Source organism: Hyperolius riggenbachi, chromosome 3 (assembly GCF_040937935.1).
Source record: "Hyperolius riggenbachi isolate aHypRig1 chromosome 3, aHypRig1.pri, whole genome shotgun sequence".
NCBI classification, from domain to species: domain Eukaryota; kingdom Metazoa; phylum Chordata; class Amphibia; order Anura; family Hyperoliidae; genus Hyperolius; species Hyperolius riggenbachi.
The window spans coordinates 437,196,542-437,214,874 of record NC_090648.1 but is presented as its reverse complement, the minus strand read 5'-3'; the positions used below and the strand labels follow the sequence as shown (position 1 = coordinate 437,214,874).

At 45.4% G+C, this 18,333-nt stretch overlaps 1 protein-coding gene across 1 annotated transcript in view; it reads left to right on the top strand.

Annotated features, from left to right (window-relative positions):
* NINJ2 (ninjurin 2) overlaps positions 1-11,168 on the top strand; it is a 48,781-nt gene extending 37,613 nt beyond the window's left edge. Inside the window, exons 2-4 of the mRNA XM_068272960.1 lie at positions 5,336-5,573; positions 9,037-9,220; positions 11,061-11,168. Coding sequence (XP_068129061.1) covers positions 5,336-5,573; positions 9,037-9,203 — 405 coding nt within the window. The 3' untranslated portion in view covers positions 9,204-9,220; positions 11,061-11,168. The remainder of the gene's footprint in view (positions 1-5,335; positions 5,574-9,036; positions 9,221-11,060) is intronic.
* Positions 11,169-18,333: the final 7,165 nt, after the last annotated feature.

Sequence of the window (18,333 nt, the reverse complement as noted above, 5' to 3'; positions counted from 1 at the left end):
GTCTCAGGGGGCGGTTAGAGGGGAAAATAGATGCAATCAATGCACTGGGGAGGTGATCGGAAGGGGGTCTGAGGGGGATCTGAGGGTTTGGCCGAGTGATCAGGAGCCCACACGGGGCAAATTAGGGCCTGATCTGATGGGTAGGTGTGCTAGGGGGTGACAGGAGGTGATTGATGGGTGTCTCAAGGTGTGATTAGAGGGGGGAAATAGATGCAAGCAATGCACTAGCGAGGTGATCAGGGCTGGGGTCTGAGGGCGTTCTGAGGTGTGGGCGGGTGATTGGGTGCCCGCAAGGGGCAGATTAGGGTCTAATCTGATGGGTAACAGTGACAGGTGGTGATAGGGGGTGATTGATGGGTAATTAGTGGGTGTTTAGAGGAGAGAAGAGATGTAAACACTGCACTTGGGAGGTGATCTGATGTCGGATCTGCGGGCGATCTATTGGTGTGGGTGGGTGATCAGATTGCCCGCAAGGGGCAGGTTAGGGGCTGATTGATGGGTGGCAGTGACAGGGGGTGATTGATGGGTGGCAGTGACAGGGGGTGATTGATGGGTGATTGATAGGTGATTGACAGGTGATCAGTGGGTTATTACAGGGAATAACAGATGTAAATATTGCACTGGCGAATTGATAAGGGGAGGTCTGAGGGCAATCTGAGCGTGTGGGCGGGTGATTGGGTGCCCGCAAGGGGCAGATTAGGGTCTAATCTGATAGGTAACAGTGACAGGTGGTGATAGGGGGTGATTGATGGGTGATTGATGGGTAATTAGTGGGTGTTTAGAGGAGAGAAGAGATGTAAACACTGCACTTGGGAGGTGATCTGATGTCGGATCTGCGGGCAATCTATTGGTGTGGGTGGGTGATCAGATTGCCCGCAAGGGGCAGGTTAGGGGCTGATTGATGGGTGGCAGTGACAGGGGGTGATTGACGGGTGATTGACAGGTGATTGACAGGTGATCAGGGGGGATAGATGCATACAGTACACGGGGGGGAGGGGGGGGGGGGTCGGGGGGGGGGTCTGGGGAGAATCTGAGGGGTGGGGGGGTGATCAGGAGGGAGTAGGGGGCAGATTAGGGACTAAAAAAAAAATAGCGTTGACAGATAGTGACAGGGAGTGATTGATGGGTGATTAGGGGGGTGACTGGGTGCAAACAGTGGTCTGAGGGGTGGGCAGGGGGGGTCTTAGGGGTGCTGTGGGCGATCAGGGGGCAGGGGGGGGGGGAAATCAGTGTGCTTGGGTGCAGACTAGGGTGGCTGCAGCCTGCCCTGGTGGTTCCTCGGACACTGGGACCACCAGGGCAGGAGGCAGCCAGTATAATAGGCTTTGTATACATTACAAAGCCTATTATACCAAGTTCATGCGGCGATCCGGGTGCTAGTAACCCGCCGGCGGGTTACAGCGAACGGGGGGCGGAGCCAGTCCCCGGCGGCTAATCGCGTCACGAATGACGCGATCACCGCATAGCAACACCTGCAGCCGCCCCCCGCCGATGGGCGTATTGCGGTCGTTTGGGCCCGGACTTTGCCGCCGCCCATCGGCTGGGGGCGGTCGGGAAGTGGTTAAATTCACTTCATGATATTCATTGTTTTCAGCGATAGAAATTATATTTTCAGCTTCTTATAAGCCAGGGGAAAATGTATTCAAAGATGAATTGCAAGAACTGATAGAACGATTAGGATTTTTTAAAACCATCTCAAAGTTCCCCTTTAACGTACTGCGGGGGGTATAGCGGCGAGCAGGGGGGTCTTTGAGGCACACCATGGGGCAACAGAGGCTGGTGTTACTGTGCACAACCAGCCTCTGTGCCCCACTAGCATAATAAAATCCTACCTCGGGTTCTCTTTAATCTTTTTTCATTATGTGGGGAGTCTACAATTAATTCACATTTGAATAGTGTTTACCTTTTCTTACAGTAATAACATGCTTTGTGAGATTGCTGAAAATCCTATTTCTGTTGTTGAAAAATACTGTGTGTCATGGAGATCAAGTGACTTTTTCCCACCTCCTGTTGTTTAAACTCTGATTAACTGATTTGTCCAGGCATCTATTTGTGTTTAACCAATTAGCAGCTTCAGTAGAGTCATCTGGTTTGACATAAGTGCTCTGCTTTTGACCTCAGTTGGAAAAACTTGTTGTGCTGTAAATTCTTGGAATGCTTTGATCTCTCTCTCTAGTACAAAATATAGAAACCAAACGCTAAAGTCCCCTGTTATTGTCTCACACTGCCGCCTAGTCACAAGTGGCTATAAATACACATTACAGCAGTACTAATTAGAAGCAAGAATATGTAACAAATAAAGAAATAAGAAAAAAAAATTGACCTGAAGCACTTGAAAGCCTCTAAATAAATTGGCTGCTAAAGGGCCTTTTGTTCTTGAAGCTTAAAGTAAATAATCTGCTTCTGCTAGTTTAATTAGTGTGGCTTAGTAACATTAATAGGCAGTAGACATGCTACATACCGGTACCTGTCACTCTGAATGTGTTACTGCCTTTACAGAAAAGTACAATAATTATTTTCATTTTCACCTACTGAGCCATGCTGCATCATGATCTGAATATATCTGAATAATTGCACATACCTTTTGTTCTCATAAGGCAAACAATACACAGTATGTAGCATAATATAGGTTAGGACAGAAAAGGTCATTTCTGCAGGTTGCTTGAAGGCTTGACAATACTGACCTCACATGGTAGCATGTGGAACTGCCACTGTCAGTGACTCCGCTTTCCCTCACAGAGAAAAAACGGTGTGCAGGAATACACACAAATACATTTTAGCTCTGGTATATTTCAAAGACTGTGTCATCAAGTAGAGACAATGAAACTGTCTCTGCTGATCAAATTGATGGTGAGTTTTCCTAGGCAGGGCCATCCCTGAGTATACAGTACATTAATCTTTTAACAGCCCCATTTGAGTTATCTCATGTCAGGTAACTTTGGGCAGGGCTGTCTCAGCAGACTAAACCTAGGCTACCTAATGCAGCCTATGCAGAGTTCGAGAGTGCTTTCATATTCACTTGTTCCAGACCCTGCATAGGCTGTCCTTTTCCCCCACCAAGTGGTCCTGCAGTAATCCTCTGGGTCTCAATCACATGTCATATTATGTGATCGGGACCCAGAAGACGATGTCGGCAATGCCAATTCAGGGGAGGAAGAGGAGAGCCGAACCAGCATCTGGAATAGGTAAATCAAGCACCTCTTACACCCGCTTTGCATTTTAGGCTGCCTTACCACAGGCGGACTCCAATTAAGCTGCAGAAACATCTCAAGGATGAACAGGGTAAACAGAGAGGCTCCCTATGCTAAACCTTTTGCTTAGTTTGGCACTGATATTGGCCTGAGGAAGCGGGCTTAGACCCGTGAAATGCGATTCCTGTACTACCACTAATAAAATATTTTGTTTATACAAAGATTTTTCGTCTCTGAGGTAAGCTACCTCAATCTTTTGTCGATTTTAAACTGTTATTAAATGCTTTTATTATACACTAGGGAGCCTCTTTTACCTAATAAGTGCATTCCATACCCCCATATGCCACCTATTTGAGGGGTGGAAACAGAGTACTTGTGGTCTCACCACAGTGGAGATCTGTTTCCTTTCTTTTCCCAAAGAGAGCGACCGCATCTAGTTCCCCGGCAACCTCCCAGAGTGGAGTCGGGTTCATTGTCTCCACCTGCTTCCTGTGGTCGGTTGCCCCTCTGCAACCAGGGCCGGGCCGAGGCATAGGCTGGAGAGGCTCCAGCCTCAGGGCGCAGTGTAGGAGGGGGCGCACAATTCATTCAGCTGTCATTCCTAATTGCGTTTAAAGCAGAAAGAAATAAGAAAAGGAGATACATGGAAGTGACTACAAGGCAGATAACTAGAGATTAAGGTATTGGGGGCCGTGGGGTGCCTCTTAGTCTAATAGCAATCAGTGTGTGATGGCTGGGGTGGAGGGATGGAGGGGCGCACATTGATGTCTCAGCCTTGGGTGCTGGAGGACCTTGTCCTGGCTCTGTCTGCAACCCACCTTTGTGAGTAGTTTTTTTACTTTTACACTTACCATTTTACCTTGATGTACTGCACCATTGGGCTCCCATTTTGTCTCCTGTGCCTTTTTCTAGAGGGTGCCCCGACACCCACACCCCACCACAGGGTAAACAGGATGCACCTGAGCTCTATTTTGAGCATCAAGGCAAAGGCTATGAGTAGTATACTTTTTAATGTTGTCACTATAGGATTTTGTGTGTAGAATTCTGAGAAAAAAATGGGTTTAACCACCTTGGTGGTACGCAGTTTTTCAGGCTGCGTCCACCGGGAGGTTTTTTGTCAAAAAATGTTTTCAAATGCTTTAGCTAGCATTTCGCTAGCTAAGCGTATGTACAAAGTTGCTCCGGTCCCCCCCATGCCCGCCGATCGCCGCCGGCTATACGTACCTCGCCACGATCCCATGAAAAGCACAGTTTCCCGATCGCCTTCCAGCGTTGCTATGGCGACGATCGGATATGACGTAATCGACGTCATGACGTCATCCGCAATCCCGATCACCGTCATCGCAAACCCTGGAGCCGACTGGGCAGCTGCGCCGGCGTAGGAACACTGGGGGGTACGTATAACGGGAGCTATTCCGGGCGATCGCGGGGGACCGAAGCAACTTTGTACATACGCTTAGCTAGCGAACCACTAGCTAAAACGTATTGCACCATTAAAAAAAAAAAGTCCTGGGGCCATGTGATCCTCCGGGGCGGCTACCCCGTGTGTAGTACGGGGTTACCGCCAAGGAGGTTAATGCATTTTGGAATAAGGCTGTAACATAACAAAACGTGGAGAAAGTGATGCACTGTGAATACTTTCCGAATGCACTGTACGTGTCATAAGACTGGTAATACACAGGTGTAGAAAAGTTTAGAATCAGTTTAGAATCACATTTCTGACATTCCTGAACACAATTTTTATTTATTAAATATTGCCCTAAAACTATATCTAAAACAATTTATGAGCTTAATTAGCACATTAACTACATCTCCTGCATTTAAGTATCATCAAACGACTGGGTGAACTGGTTGGCAGTTTTTAGCACACCCAGCGCACCTTTTGTCCAATACTTACCAACATGTTTTTAGCTCATCCCTTCCATCATTCATCCACAAGTTGAGTATAATAATTCCATAGTGAAAGTGCTTGGCGTGGTTTATCAGTGCTCCTTGCACCAAGTGGTTTCCTAAACAACTGCCTGGGTTGCTTATGCTAATAAACAGCTTTGCAGAGTTCTAACCTTTTCCCCTTTTTACTCTAAACTGAAATAAAGCATTTTGCCTGGACTTCCACTTTAATGACACAGCCGCATGTCTTGTAGGTCGATGGTAGTCCTGGAGGGCGGCCAAGAAGATCAGCTATCAATATTAATCATTATGCCACCAAGAAGAGCCTGGCAGAGAGCATGCTGGACGTGGCATTGTTTATGGCGAATGCAACCCAGCTGAAGGCAGTTCTGGAGCAGGGACCCAGCTTTACGTATTATGTTACCCTCATCACGCTCATCAGCCTATCTCTGGCGCTGCAGCTCATCATCGGGGTTCTGCTGATTATCATTGGTAAGAAGCATTGCAGGAAGACCATCCTAACCACAGAAATAGAAATGTCTACCGGTATGTCTAGAAAAGCAAGCATCAAGAAAGTGCACATACGTGTATTGGTAGGTTTTCTTTAAAAAAACAAAACAGCAGGCTTTGCTGACCACATACACGATTTTATATTAATCTAGTTTTAAACCAATAATTTAAAGTAAACCTGAACTGGGAAAAAATAGCTAGATACTTACCTATGGAGAGGGAAGGCTCTAGATCCCATAGAGCCTTCCTAGTCCTCACTTTGTCCCGTTGTTCCAGTGCCGGGCCCTGGTGAAGTTATTTGACCAGCTTGGTCAAATACGTCATCGGCCCTCCTCGGGCAATCTTAGGAAGTACTCACATCTCCAAGTACTTTTGAAGACTAGCGCAGGGGAGGACTGGGACCTTTTGGCCTGGGGGGACAACACAAACTAGAGGCCCGTTTTACGTCATCCCCAGCCCAAAGCCATATCTTTCTTGTGTGCAAATCTTCAAATTGTGATGACTAACAGCCCCAGCCACAGACACACACACACACACACACACACACTATACACACACACACACACACACACACACACACACACACACACACACACACACACACACACACACACACACACACACACACACACACACACACACACACACACACACACACACACACACACACACACACACACTATACACACACACACACACACACACAGACACACACACACACACACACACACACACACTATGTACCTGATGCCTAACCCCATTTTTCCGCACAATCTACCTGTCTGTGTCTGATGCCTAACCTTAAAGGAGTTATCAGGCTTTTTTTCTTTTATGAAAATAAGTGCTACTTACCCCGGGCTCGTCCAGCCCCAAGCTCCCAGCATGTCCCTTGCCGCAGCTCTGCAGTCAGCTATTCGCTGCCTCCCAGCCCCCGGCGATGACGTCAGGCCGACTGCGCCTGTGCGAGCGGCGCTGTCAATCACTGCCACATGGACCAGAGCGTACTGTGTAGACGCCACGTGGCGGTGATTGATAGTGCTGCTCGCACAGGCGCAATACAGGTCGACATCCAGGTCGGACTGGTGCCATCGCCGGGGACTGGGAGGCAACGGCAGCGAATGGCTGACTGCAGAGCTGCGGCGAGGGACATGCTGGGAGCGTGAGGCTGGAGGAAGCCCCGGGTACGTAGCACTTATTTCATTAAAAATGCCTGATAACTCCTTTAAAGCGGTATCGTCACTATAAAAATCAAATTTCAACAGCAACTGGTCTGAGTGTATTAAGTGATAAAGATGCTAATCCTGCATTCAAAACTTTCAAAACTTTTTCTGCTGTTATGATTTGGAGTTATCACATACTTAAGGAGCACTGGCCCTTTAGTAGTCGGTGCCAAAGAATTGCATGCTGGGGGTTCTTTTTATCTAGCATGTATTCCTCCTCTTTCCTTTGTTTCCCTGCCAGCTGCTTATCTGAAACCTAATCCCTACTCAATTGTGTTTACAAGCAAGGCTGAGGCGACTCAGCGATTGGAGGAGACAAGAAAAAAAGTAAAGGGCAGAAATGACATCACGAGTTAACCTTAACTGTGGGCAAAAGACATGGCCCCCACCAGGAACAGAATTCTCGTAATTTACTATATAACATTCACTGAAATCAAAACGTGGGCAGTATAATACATGTGTTATGTAAGTAGATCAAGTATTTAACTACTTATATATGTGGTTTTTTTTCCCTGGCATAGTGTGGCTGATCCTACTGCTTTAAACAACCCCCCCCCCCCCACACACACACACACACACACAAACCTACCTACCTGGTGATGCCTAACCCCACTCCTGCCCACCCACCATACAAACTACTTGTCTGACACCTACCCCCCCCCCCTCCAACTACTTGTTTGACAGTGCCTAACTGCCTGCCTCCCCCCTCCCCTGCCGCCAATCACACCACAAGAAGAAAAAACGTTCCCCCTCAGGCCAGGGTCAGAATGGGGATGATTATCACACACAAAAAAACTCAGAGGGCACTGGCCTGGGCAGCGAATTGAATTTGACAGCAGTAGCAGGCAGGCAGCAAAGTGTGAGTAACTCAGTGACAAGAAGGGAGAAGTACAGAAACAAAATGTATAAAAACCACCTTCTCCTCTAGCGACCTGGACCCGACCTCCTCTATCCTCCTGTCTCCTCAGTCCTACACCTCCTCCTCCTCCACAGCAGCAAGCAGCTATAGGTGGCATCTCCGACTCCCAGCCCCCCCGAGTGTCCGACTCCTCCAGCCAGGACAGCCAGCCACTCGTAGCCGCAGCTCCAGGCCCCCAGCCCCCCCAGCACAGAAAGCTGAAGAGTGATACAGCTCACTCCGACGACACCTCAGGCACAGCAGCACAGGGGAGGACTGTGTCCGACTCCTCCAGCCAGGCCAGAAACACGTAGCTGCAGCTCCAGGCCCCCAGCCCCCCCAGCACAGAAAGCTGAAGAGTGAGACAGCTCACTCCGATGACATCGCAGGCACAGCAGCACGTTGCGGGCGGCAATGGCTCCAGGCGGGGGGCGGAGTCAAGCAGGGTCAACCCACCGGGCCAGAGAGGACCTAAGCTATTTGTGTCCTTGTGCCGCTCACATACACCACAGGCGCAGCCACGCACAAGGGCACACCACGGCCGGCCGCCTCAGCCCCTTCTCTGATTGGATACTTCAACTTGCCGGGAAATATCGTGCGAGGTTGCGATCCCCACTGCGAACCTGTCACCTGTGGTGTGTCTGCGGCTGGCCCTAATTACTTAAGATTTGGGCGGCCCGGGGGACAATTGCCCCCCGTCCCCCTGGGCCAGTCCTCCCCTGAGCGCATTTGTATTTGCAGAGCCTGCCCACTGGACTTACCAGACTGCGTGCGCTGGTTCCTAGACGTCTGCAGGAGTGCCGGGGATGCCATCTGAATCCTTACAGGAAATCATTCTTTCACACTGACTTTCTGGACTGCTAGATCCCTCGCAGGCTTGCAGAGCAGGTGACTTCATCACATTATGTACCTTCTTGGTTCTGATGCACAAGTGTTCTCTAGTCAAATCAGTGTCCTCTGTTTGTGAGTTGCACACTTCATGGGTTATAGATAAGAATATTGTACAGCACAGAATCAGGTGACCAGATGCTGCAGACCCTGCTCCCAACTAAAGCCTGGTACATACATCCAATTTTGATTGGCTAATGATTGGCCAAGTTTGCCTCTTCCATGGAGTATGAGAGCTTTCCTACACAATCTGCCCAGAACATTCAAAATCTGTTGGCTCTCATACTACATAGAGGTGGTAAAATTGACCAGTGATTGGTCAATCAAAATTGGTTGCGTGTATGTGTCCTAAGTCTATTATTTATTCATAGATCCACAAATCGTCTGGTGGATTCAAAACGCCAACTCTGCATGCAACATCTCATCTTATTTCTTTCAGCTCGGAAGAACCTGAATGACGTATCCAAGCAGCCCAGTTTGGATATCATGAATAACACGGCCACTGCCCTTGTATTTGTCACCGTTCTCATCAACATCTTTATCACTGCATTTGGTGTGCAGAAAACTGGCCTATCCCCCTACCGGGGACCGCGTGAAGTGCAGTGACGCTGCTGATGTAACAGGTAAGTGTTGCAAAGCGGTGGAATCCAGTGCAGAGATGTTCCCAGGTAGTTTCCTCTCTGGGCACTGACACGTTATTCATCTGAATGGTACGGCCAACTTAGCCTTGTTGAAATGACTTCAGTGCTGGAAAAGCAAGCACCAAATTACAAACCATTTGTGTAATCCGGGCTCTTTTTGTTTCAGTAGTGGGTGGTTTCTGTGCAGGTTTCAGATGATCTCGATGCCAGGAATTTCAGCACTAGACTCCTTTACTGAGTATTTTGGAGTTAGATGGGGGATCCTTATACATTTTGGGGCTGTAGTGGGGTAGGTTTCATTAGAGAGGAGGTTCCTAGGACATGAAGGGAGAATAGTTTTGCTCAGGAGATGTGTGAAATGCGCTGATAGTTCCAGTGTCCAGAGATGTCAGAAGATGCAACTTAAGAGCACAGGACTTCTCAATTATGCCCAAAAAGTGTAGTGAAAACCCGTTAATGAGGACAGACGAGACAGGAAGGGGAATTGATGTAGTACAACAGGGGCGTAACTACAAATATGGGGCGCCCAGAAAAATTTAGATGGGGCCCCCTTAATGTTCGCAATCCTTCCCTAGCGATCTGGAATATAAGAGAAAGGAAATATTAGTGGTTGGAGCGCCCATGCACCTCTGGGCCCCGTGCAGTTGCAGAGACTGCTCTGCCCTAGTTACGCCCCTGTGGTGCCATGTTGTTACATATAACTGAGTTGAGAGATCTATAGATGTTCACAAAGTGGCTTGCTGGGAATATTATGCCCAGTACCTGTTTTGGGCGGATCAGAAGTTACTTGCTTGTGGTTAAGCTCTCCTCACCCCCACCCCCCTCAAATAATCACTAAAAATGTGGCCAGACTTGCAGAAATGAAGGGAGTAGTTAATAGAAAGTGCCCAAACAGTATAACATAAGTTAAAGGATCACTACAGGGGAAAAAGAAAACAGGGTCTTGTTAATTAATACTCGTTGCTTGATCCCTAAATATACTCTTTAAAACTAATTTTATAGATGCAAAATTAGTGTGTGTGTTAAATTGCATGCAATGCAATGCAATGGATTCCATTGTTACCGCACAGAACATGCAGTGCCTCGCTAGAAGTACTTAGTGGAAATGGGAAGGGGGATATAAAAAATGAGTCCCCTTCAGGCTGATCGGTCCCATCCTCCTGACCTGTCTGAATACTTTGTCCCTCAGTCAGAGCCAGTTGGAGCATGAGCAGACCGGAGCGCGATGGGGGTGCATGCACGGCTGAGTATGCACAGTAAGCCCCAGACCGATGGACTCTACGTGATGGATAGTCGAGGATACAGTCAGGGTAGGGGGTCGAGGAGGGACCGATCAGCATATCATTTTTTAAAATCCCCCTTTCTCAGGTTCTTTTTAAGGTCTGTACACACATCCAATTTTTATCTGCAGATGACTGGCCAATTTTACTACTTCCATGTAGTATGAGACTATACCTATACAGTCTGTTCATAGTATTCAAAATCTGTTGGCCCTCATACTACATGGCAGTAGTAAAATTGATCAGTTATCTGCAGATTAAAATTGGATGTGTGTACGGAGCTTTAGAGTCTAGGTAGAAGCTGGCTGACAATCCCTGGTTCTAATCTGTCAGTCCCTCAGCTGGAACAAGTATGCTGGCGACAAGAGGCACTACACGTGGTCTGCATACTTGTTCTTGGTGAATAATTAACAAATATTGTAGGACCATTTGCTAGAGTTTCAGATCGAGCAGCCTCTAAGTTTCTACGGTGCCTTTTGAATTGGCCTCACACACGTACCCAGAACAATGTGACTGTGTTTCTTTCACTCTCTTTTTTTCAGGTTTACGACTCAATTTTTTCGGCTCTGATCTTCCTACTGTCCAACTACGGTACAACATGTTTCTTATTCCTATTATTTTTATTATTAATAATAAAGAGATTTAACAGACATAGTCATCTCCTTTTTCCTCTGTAAACTGTGAAAAGTATTATTCAGCTCTGTATGGAGTGGAGAAGAGTTGGAACCTCCCTCAGATTTTTATTGCTGTCTGTTGACCTGTTGGGGGAAGTCACTGAAACTGAGAACTGTTTATGTAGTGGAATTGCGGTGGATGAAACCTGTCAACAGGAAACATGGGGGATCTTTTTGGCAAGAACACAGACAGCTATAACTACTCAAAGAAGGTTGTAACAAAATCCTGCTCTATCCAAACGTAAGAAAAAAGGTTTGGTTTAAATTGGGCATTAAAAGAGCCGCTATACAAGAGAAGAAGGTATTTCAGTGTGATCACTAGAGATGCCGCGAGCATCAAATTTTGGCCATAGACTTCAATGGGCAGGCAAATTTTGAATACTACAAAGACTGTTTCTAGCCACAAAAGTGATGGTAAACTTGTTTCAAAGGGTCTAACAAACGTCCCACCAAAACCTACGGAGTTAAAGCAGAGTCGGGTTTTAATCCCTAAAGATCAGAAATCACGGTACATTCCTACATTGGTGGAATAAAGAGATTCTTTTAAAGTGTCTAATGTGACACACAATTAGAGTGGACACAGCTCTGGGTGTCAGTGAGTTGTGTAGAATGAGACACAGATATATGCAATATTTCAAACACAATACAGTGATAACAGAGGTACTAGAGTAGCACTCCATTAGTGTCTACTGTGACACAAAATTATAGTGGACACTGGGCAGCACAGCTCTGGGTGGGGCGTACGTTAAAAAAGGGCGCCGGGAAAAAAGGGCGCACGGTTTTAAACGATAAGCATGAATAACGTTTAAAAAAAAATTGTGCTATATTTCGTTTAAAAATAATGTTTTATAAAGTTATAAATCATTAAATAATGTGTATGAAATCGGCAATTGTAAAAACGTTAATCTTCCCTGTTTGAAAAGTGAAATTTATAATAACGTTTTATAAAACATTAATAAGAATGTTACTAAAGCTATACCTAACCCTACTCTCACACAGAACCCTCCCTGTACCTATCCCTAACCCCTAGACCCCCCTGGTGGTGCCTAAACCTAAGACCCCCTGGTGGTGCCTAAACCTAAGACCCCCCCTGGTGGTGCCTAAACCTAAGACCCCCCTGGTGATGCCTAAACCTAAGACCCCCCTGGTGGTGCCTAAACCTAAGACCCTCCTGGTGGTGCCTAAACCTAAGACCCCCTGTGATAAGCATTAATAACGTTTTAAAAAATATTGTGCGGTTTTTCGTTTAAAAATAATGTTTCAAAAAAGAAAAAATTTACAATTTTTCGTTTAAAAATAATGTTTTAAAAAATATTGTACTGCTTTTCGTTTAAAAATAATGTGTAAAAAATTATAAATCCTTAAATAATGTGTAATCATGAGAAGCAGTTATATAACATTAAAAGTCTGAGGGGCGCCGCTTTTAAAACGTTATTTTTCTCCGGCGCCCTTTTTTCCTGTTGGGCGCCGATTAAACGATATTTATTATGGGAGTGAATGGCGGCGCCCTTTTTGTCCTCCTGCCTCATGCGCCCAAATTTCCTGCTTCCCTGGGTGGGTGCCAGTGGGCTGTGGAGTGTCGCACACAAAACAAAACAAAACAAAAAAAAAACAGCAGAAGGATAAAGTAGACCTCACAAGGGCTATTTGGGGTGCTTTAACAGTAAGTCAGTGCGCGAGGAACAAAATAAACAGGCCTAGCTAACGCTTTTCATATCTCCAGCAATGCCTCTCCCTTCCTCTCACTATCCCATTTGAAGACAGATTAGAACATGGCCGGCGCAACTGCGTTTTTATAGGCGGTGGGGCCTGAGGAAGTGCAGGCTGATTGGCCGCCATGTGCCTGCTGACTGTAATGTATGGGGTCAAAATTTAGCCCAATGATGGTGTATGGGGGCGGGTCGAATATCGCCCTGTGCTCGCAACAAGCACAAATACCTGATGTTCGCCTAAAAAAGCTTGCAGGCGAACTGTTCAGACTATCTCTAGTGATCACCACTACACACGCCCCTTTCACGCCTCTGACCACGCCCCTACCACACCCCTCGTCATCACGCATACCACAAACAATTTGGAAGCCAAAGATGTAATTGTATTATTCAAACCACACTGGTCCCTTCTGTCATCATTAGTTTTCCTCCATGTTAACATTAGAAAATAAGAACTATACAGTATCAATTTAAACAATAGGAAATAAGATAATAGTCGATTAAACACAGTTTTCAGTAGAAAAATACATACAGTATATTTACACAGATCTGTACATCAGTGCTGAAAGAGGGACAAATGTAAGACTATTATTTGCCATTTATATCTACACTTGCCTCATGTATGCCTGAGCTGGAACTCCTTCCAAGCTGAGCTGACCTCTTTCCGAGGTCAATAATCTCTTGTAGACCTAACTGGTCTTTCCTTTGTAGCCCCCAATTCCTAGCAGTCTTCTTAGTCTGACCCGTTGCAATCTCATATGTAAAGTTTAAATGTATAATTTTTGTTATTTCTGACATATTTGGACTCACTGGCTCTTTCCAATGCCTAGCAATTGCAGACGTAGTACCTAGTAAAATGTTTGCCACTCATACCCTGTATATGTTAATGTTTTCTTAAATTGTAAAATGTTGGCCAGATGTCTATTTTACTGATTGTAAACGACTGATATGTTTTATATGTGCCACAATAAAAAAGAGGGGCAAATGAAGAAGAAAGAGTGATACAGGGATTTGGTTCTCAAAGAGGGACTGTCTTAGACTAGGTTCACAGTAGAATGTTGGGTTGTGATGCGATGTTAAAGTCGCAACGCAGCATTACAACGCAACAAAAAAGGTGGTAATGCACATAAATGCTACATTACTGTTGCATACAGTAGGTACAGTAAAGCATACAGGCAATGAAAAGTATGCTTTCCTGTACCGGGTAACGTGTGCGTTTAGAGGTAACGCACTGCAGCAGTGTATTATCATAATGCTACACGTTACAATGCATTTCTAGAGTCGCACTGTGAACGCCCCATAGGCTGATCATTGCAGTGCAGTAAGCTGCATTATAAGACTTTATAACGCAGCTCCGCAACGATGCACTGTGAACCTAGCCTCAGTGAAAAAAGGACTGTTGGAAACCATGATTACCAATACTGTTGGTAGTAATTACCAGCCATGAGTGTTGATCACCATGATCTTCTGTTGTCCTCCTCTAGAATTACCTCCTCACATTCACGTTTACAAGACTTCGCACGCGCTTCACCCCTCCTCTGGAATGCCCTCCCACAACACATCCGTCACTCGCCAACCTTTGTTACCTTTAAACGCTCTCTAAAAACATATTTGTTCCGACAAGCATATGCTCTACCTTAGGCCACTTCCCTTTGTACTAAGACCAAATTGCACTCCTACTAGGAATCCTAAAACACACTGCCTCTATATATTTGTTGCATACTACCCCTCCTCCTGTCCCCCCCCCCCCCTATTCTCTTTAGAGTGTAAGCTCACAAGGGCAGGGCTCTCTCACCTTTTTGTGTCTTGGAAATCATTATACATTTTATTCATCATGTTACTTTTAACACTGTCATTACCAATTCTCTATTTTGTATTTTGTATTATTCTTTGTATTTTGTCACTAATTATGTATCTTGTATATTGGTGTACACCATTGTCTGTATTATTATGTACCCCATGTTTGTTTCTTACTTTGTACAGCGCCACGGAATATGTTGGCGCTCTATAAATTATTATTAATAATAATAATAATAATAATGTCTATAAATCTCAGCATCATCACCTTAAAGGTGGCCACATACAATACAATAAAATGATCCAATTTTACGGCAATTCTATAAATATGATCGTATCTCCCGAAAAGAATCAAAAGCTTTTTTTTTATTTGACTGAAAAAAATCCGATCGGATTTCCTGTTTTTTTGGATTTTTATCGATCTGGAATGCTGGAAATTTTTTTCACATTTTCTTAAGATTGTATGGTGTGTGTTAGATTGTCAATTAATTAATATACACACTCTAGCAATTTTTTCAGAGTTTCCAATCATTTTTATGATAATTGGGGAAAAACTGAACATAGGTGTGTGGTACACTGGTCATATTTTTGAAATGTTACAATCAGAAAAATTGATTTCAATTCTTAAATTGAACAGATATTTAAAACATTGTATAGTTTGTGGCCACCTTTAACCTCTTGAGGACCGCAGTGTTAAACCGCCCTAAAGACCAGGCAATTTTTCATTAAATTGGCCACTGCAGCTTTAAGGCCAAGCTGCAGGGCCACACAACACAGCACACAAGTGATCTCCCCCCCCCCCTTTTCTCTCCACCAACAGAGCTATCTGTTGTTGGGGTTTGATCGCCCCCCCCCCCCAATGTTTGTTTGTTTGTCTGTGTTTGTTTATTTATGTTTTTTTATATAAAAAGTTTTTTTTTTTTATTTCATTGTAAACGCCCGCCCTCCCCCCGCCAGCCAATCCCTGTGATCAGCTGTCAGCCTATGACAGCCGATCACCTCTGTGTCTCAGGAGGGGACAGCCGTGTCACACGGCTGTCCCCAGTACAGCGCTGCTGCTGATCGCAGCGCTGTACATGTAATTAGACAGTGATTACGCCATCTAACAGTCTCCCGAGCGGCAACCGCCACTCGGAGACTGAAGGCGGAGTTCCACTCCGCCCACCAAGCAGGAGATGCACGCGCACCCTGCGCGCGATCTCCTGCAAAACAGAGCCCCAGGACTTTACGCCGATCAGCGATAGGCGGTCCTGGGGCTGCTGCCGCGGCCACGCCCGTCGGCGTGACGCGGTCGGCTAGAGGTTATAGAGACCGCCAGAGTTCACAACTTGGAAAGTGGAAATTGCTGATGAATTCAATGGAGCACTATGGAAAATGCAGAACTGGAGAAACACCAGCTCAACTCCTTTGGGGCAGATCTCCACTTTAACCAGTTCGCATTCAGTCGTTTTTCACTTTATGCATCCGAGCAATGTTCACCTCCCATTCATTAGCCTATAACTTTATTACTACTTATCACAATGAACTGATCTATATCTTGTTTTTTCCGCCACCAATTAGGTTTCCTTTGGGGGGTACATTTAACTAAGAGCCACTTTACTGTAAATGCATTTTAACAGGAAGAATAAGAAAAAAACGGCAAAAAAATCATTATTTCTCACTTTTCGGCAATTATAGTTTTAAAATAAAACATGCCTCCATAATTAAAACTCACGTATTGTATATGCCCATTTGTCCCGGTTATTACACCGTTTAAATTATGTCCCTACCACAATGTATGGCGACAATATTTTATTTGGAAATAAACGTGCATTTTTTCCGTTTTGCATTCATCACTATTTACAAGCTCATAATAAAAAAAATGAAATGTTTCATCTTTACATAGATATTTAAAAAGTTTAGACCCTTAGGTAAATATTTGTGGTTTTTTTTTAATTGTAATTTTTTTTGTTTTTTTTTTCAATTAAACATTTTATGTGGGTATTTTTGGGAGGGTGGGATTTAAATTGTATTTTTTTTAGTAAATATGTGTATTTTTATTTAACATTTAGCTGTAGTTTACTTTTTGGCCACAAGATGGCAGCCATGAGTTTGTTTACAGTGACGTCACTCTAAGCGTAACACGTACGCTTAGAGCGACGTAGGGGAAATAGGAAGCAGAAAAAGCTAGGCTTCCGAGAGAAGCTGTCGCTTTTCCTGCGGGGGAGAGGAATCAGTGATCGGGCACCGTTGCCTGATTCACTGATTTGCTGGCTAACAAACCACGGGCCGGGAGCGCGCGTGCACGCGCGCGATCGGCCGTGGGAACGCGCAGGAGCGCACATGGCTTCCTGGACGTGAGTTTCAGGAATGTCAAATAGTTAAAAATCTGATCTGCTTTAGCAGCTGAATGAAGCAGAGGCCTTTTTTTTATTGCTGTAGGGTCTATTTGCCACCCTTTATGCATAATGGAATATGTAGGGTAGAATTGTTAAATGTACAGCGCCATGGAATATGTTGGCACTTTATACATCAATAATAATAATAATAATAATAATATGGTGCCATTGAAATGCACTTGATGCGCTGACATTGGAGAACACATCCTGACATCTGAAAATATCCATCAAAAAACATTGTACATTTGTGAAAACAGTGTGCACAAATCCATCCAGTGCTCCTCAGCCTTCCTTGGTTCCTCTTGACATGAGAGCTCACTGGACTATTTGAAAACCATGGCAAGATATTGGGACATTTACTGCATACATTGAGATACCAATTTTCTTCTTGCTCCCTCTTCCATGTGCAGCCTCCTCTTTCCATGTTGAATATCCATTACAGCAGCTCCTCTGTATCATGTACATCCCCATCGTACAACAGCTCTCTTCTAAGTGTTTGTCACAAGAGGTCAGCGCTCACAGCAAATTGTAGATTAGTAAACCAGTTCGCCTCCTCTTACAATTTAAACACATATAAAACAAGAGGTAGCGCTCTGGCGTTTAAAGGGATACTGTAGGGGGGGTCGGGGGAAAATGAGCTGAACTTACCCGGTGCTTCTAATGGTCCCCCGCAGACATCCAGTGCCCGCGCAGCCGCTCACCGATGCTCCGGCCCCGCCTTCGGTTCACTTCTGGAATTTCAAGTCAGAAAACCACTGCGCCTGCGTTGCCGTGTCCTCAATCCCGCTGATGTCATCAAGAGCGCACAGTGCAGGCCCAGTATGGTCTGTGTCTGCGCAGTACACTCCTGGTGACATCAGCGGGAGCGAGGACACGGCAACGCAGGCGCAGTGGTTTTCTGACTTTAAAGTCAGAAATTCCAGAAGTGAACCGGAGGCGGGGCCGGAGCATTGGGAAATGGCTGCGCCAACACAGGATGTCTGCGGGGGACCATTAGAAGCCACGGGTAAGTTCAGCTCATTTTCCCCCGACCCCCCTACAGTATCCCTTTAAGAAACACATCCACATAAAACAACAGTAGGTCAAAGGTCCATGTACAATGCACCTAAAAATCTAAAATGTAAAACATTTAAAACTTTGGAGTTATCTTCATCTAATATGAGGTCATATTCTGCTGCATATCCTGGCAAGATTAAATGTGAGTGGGCCTCCACCAACACCCTTTGTGAGCCACTCACCGCTGTATTAGACCAACCA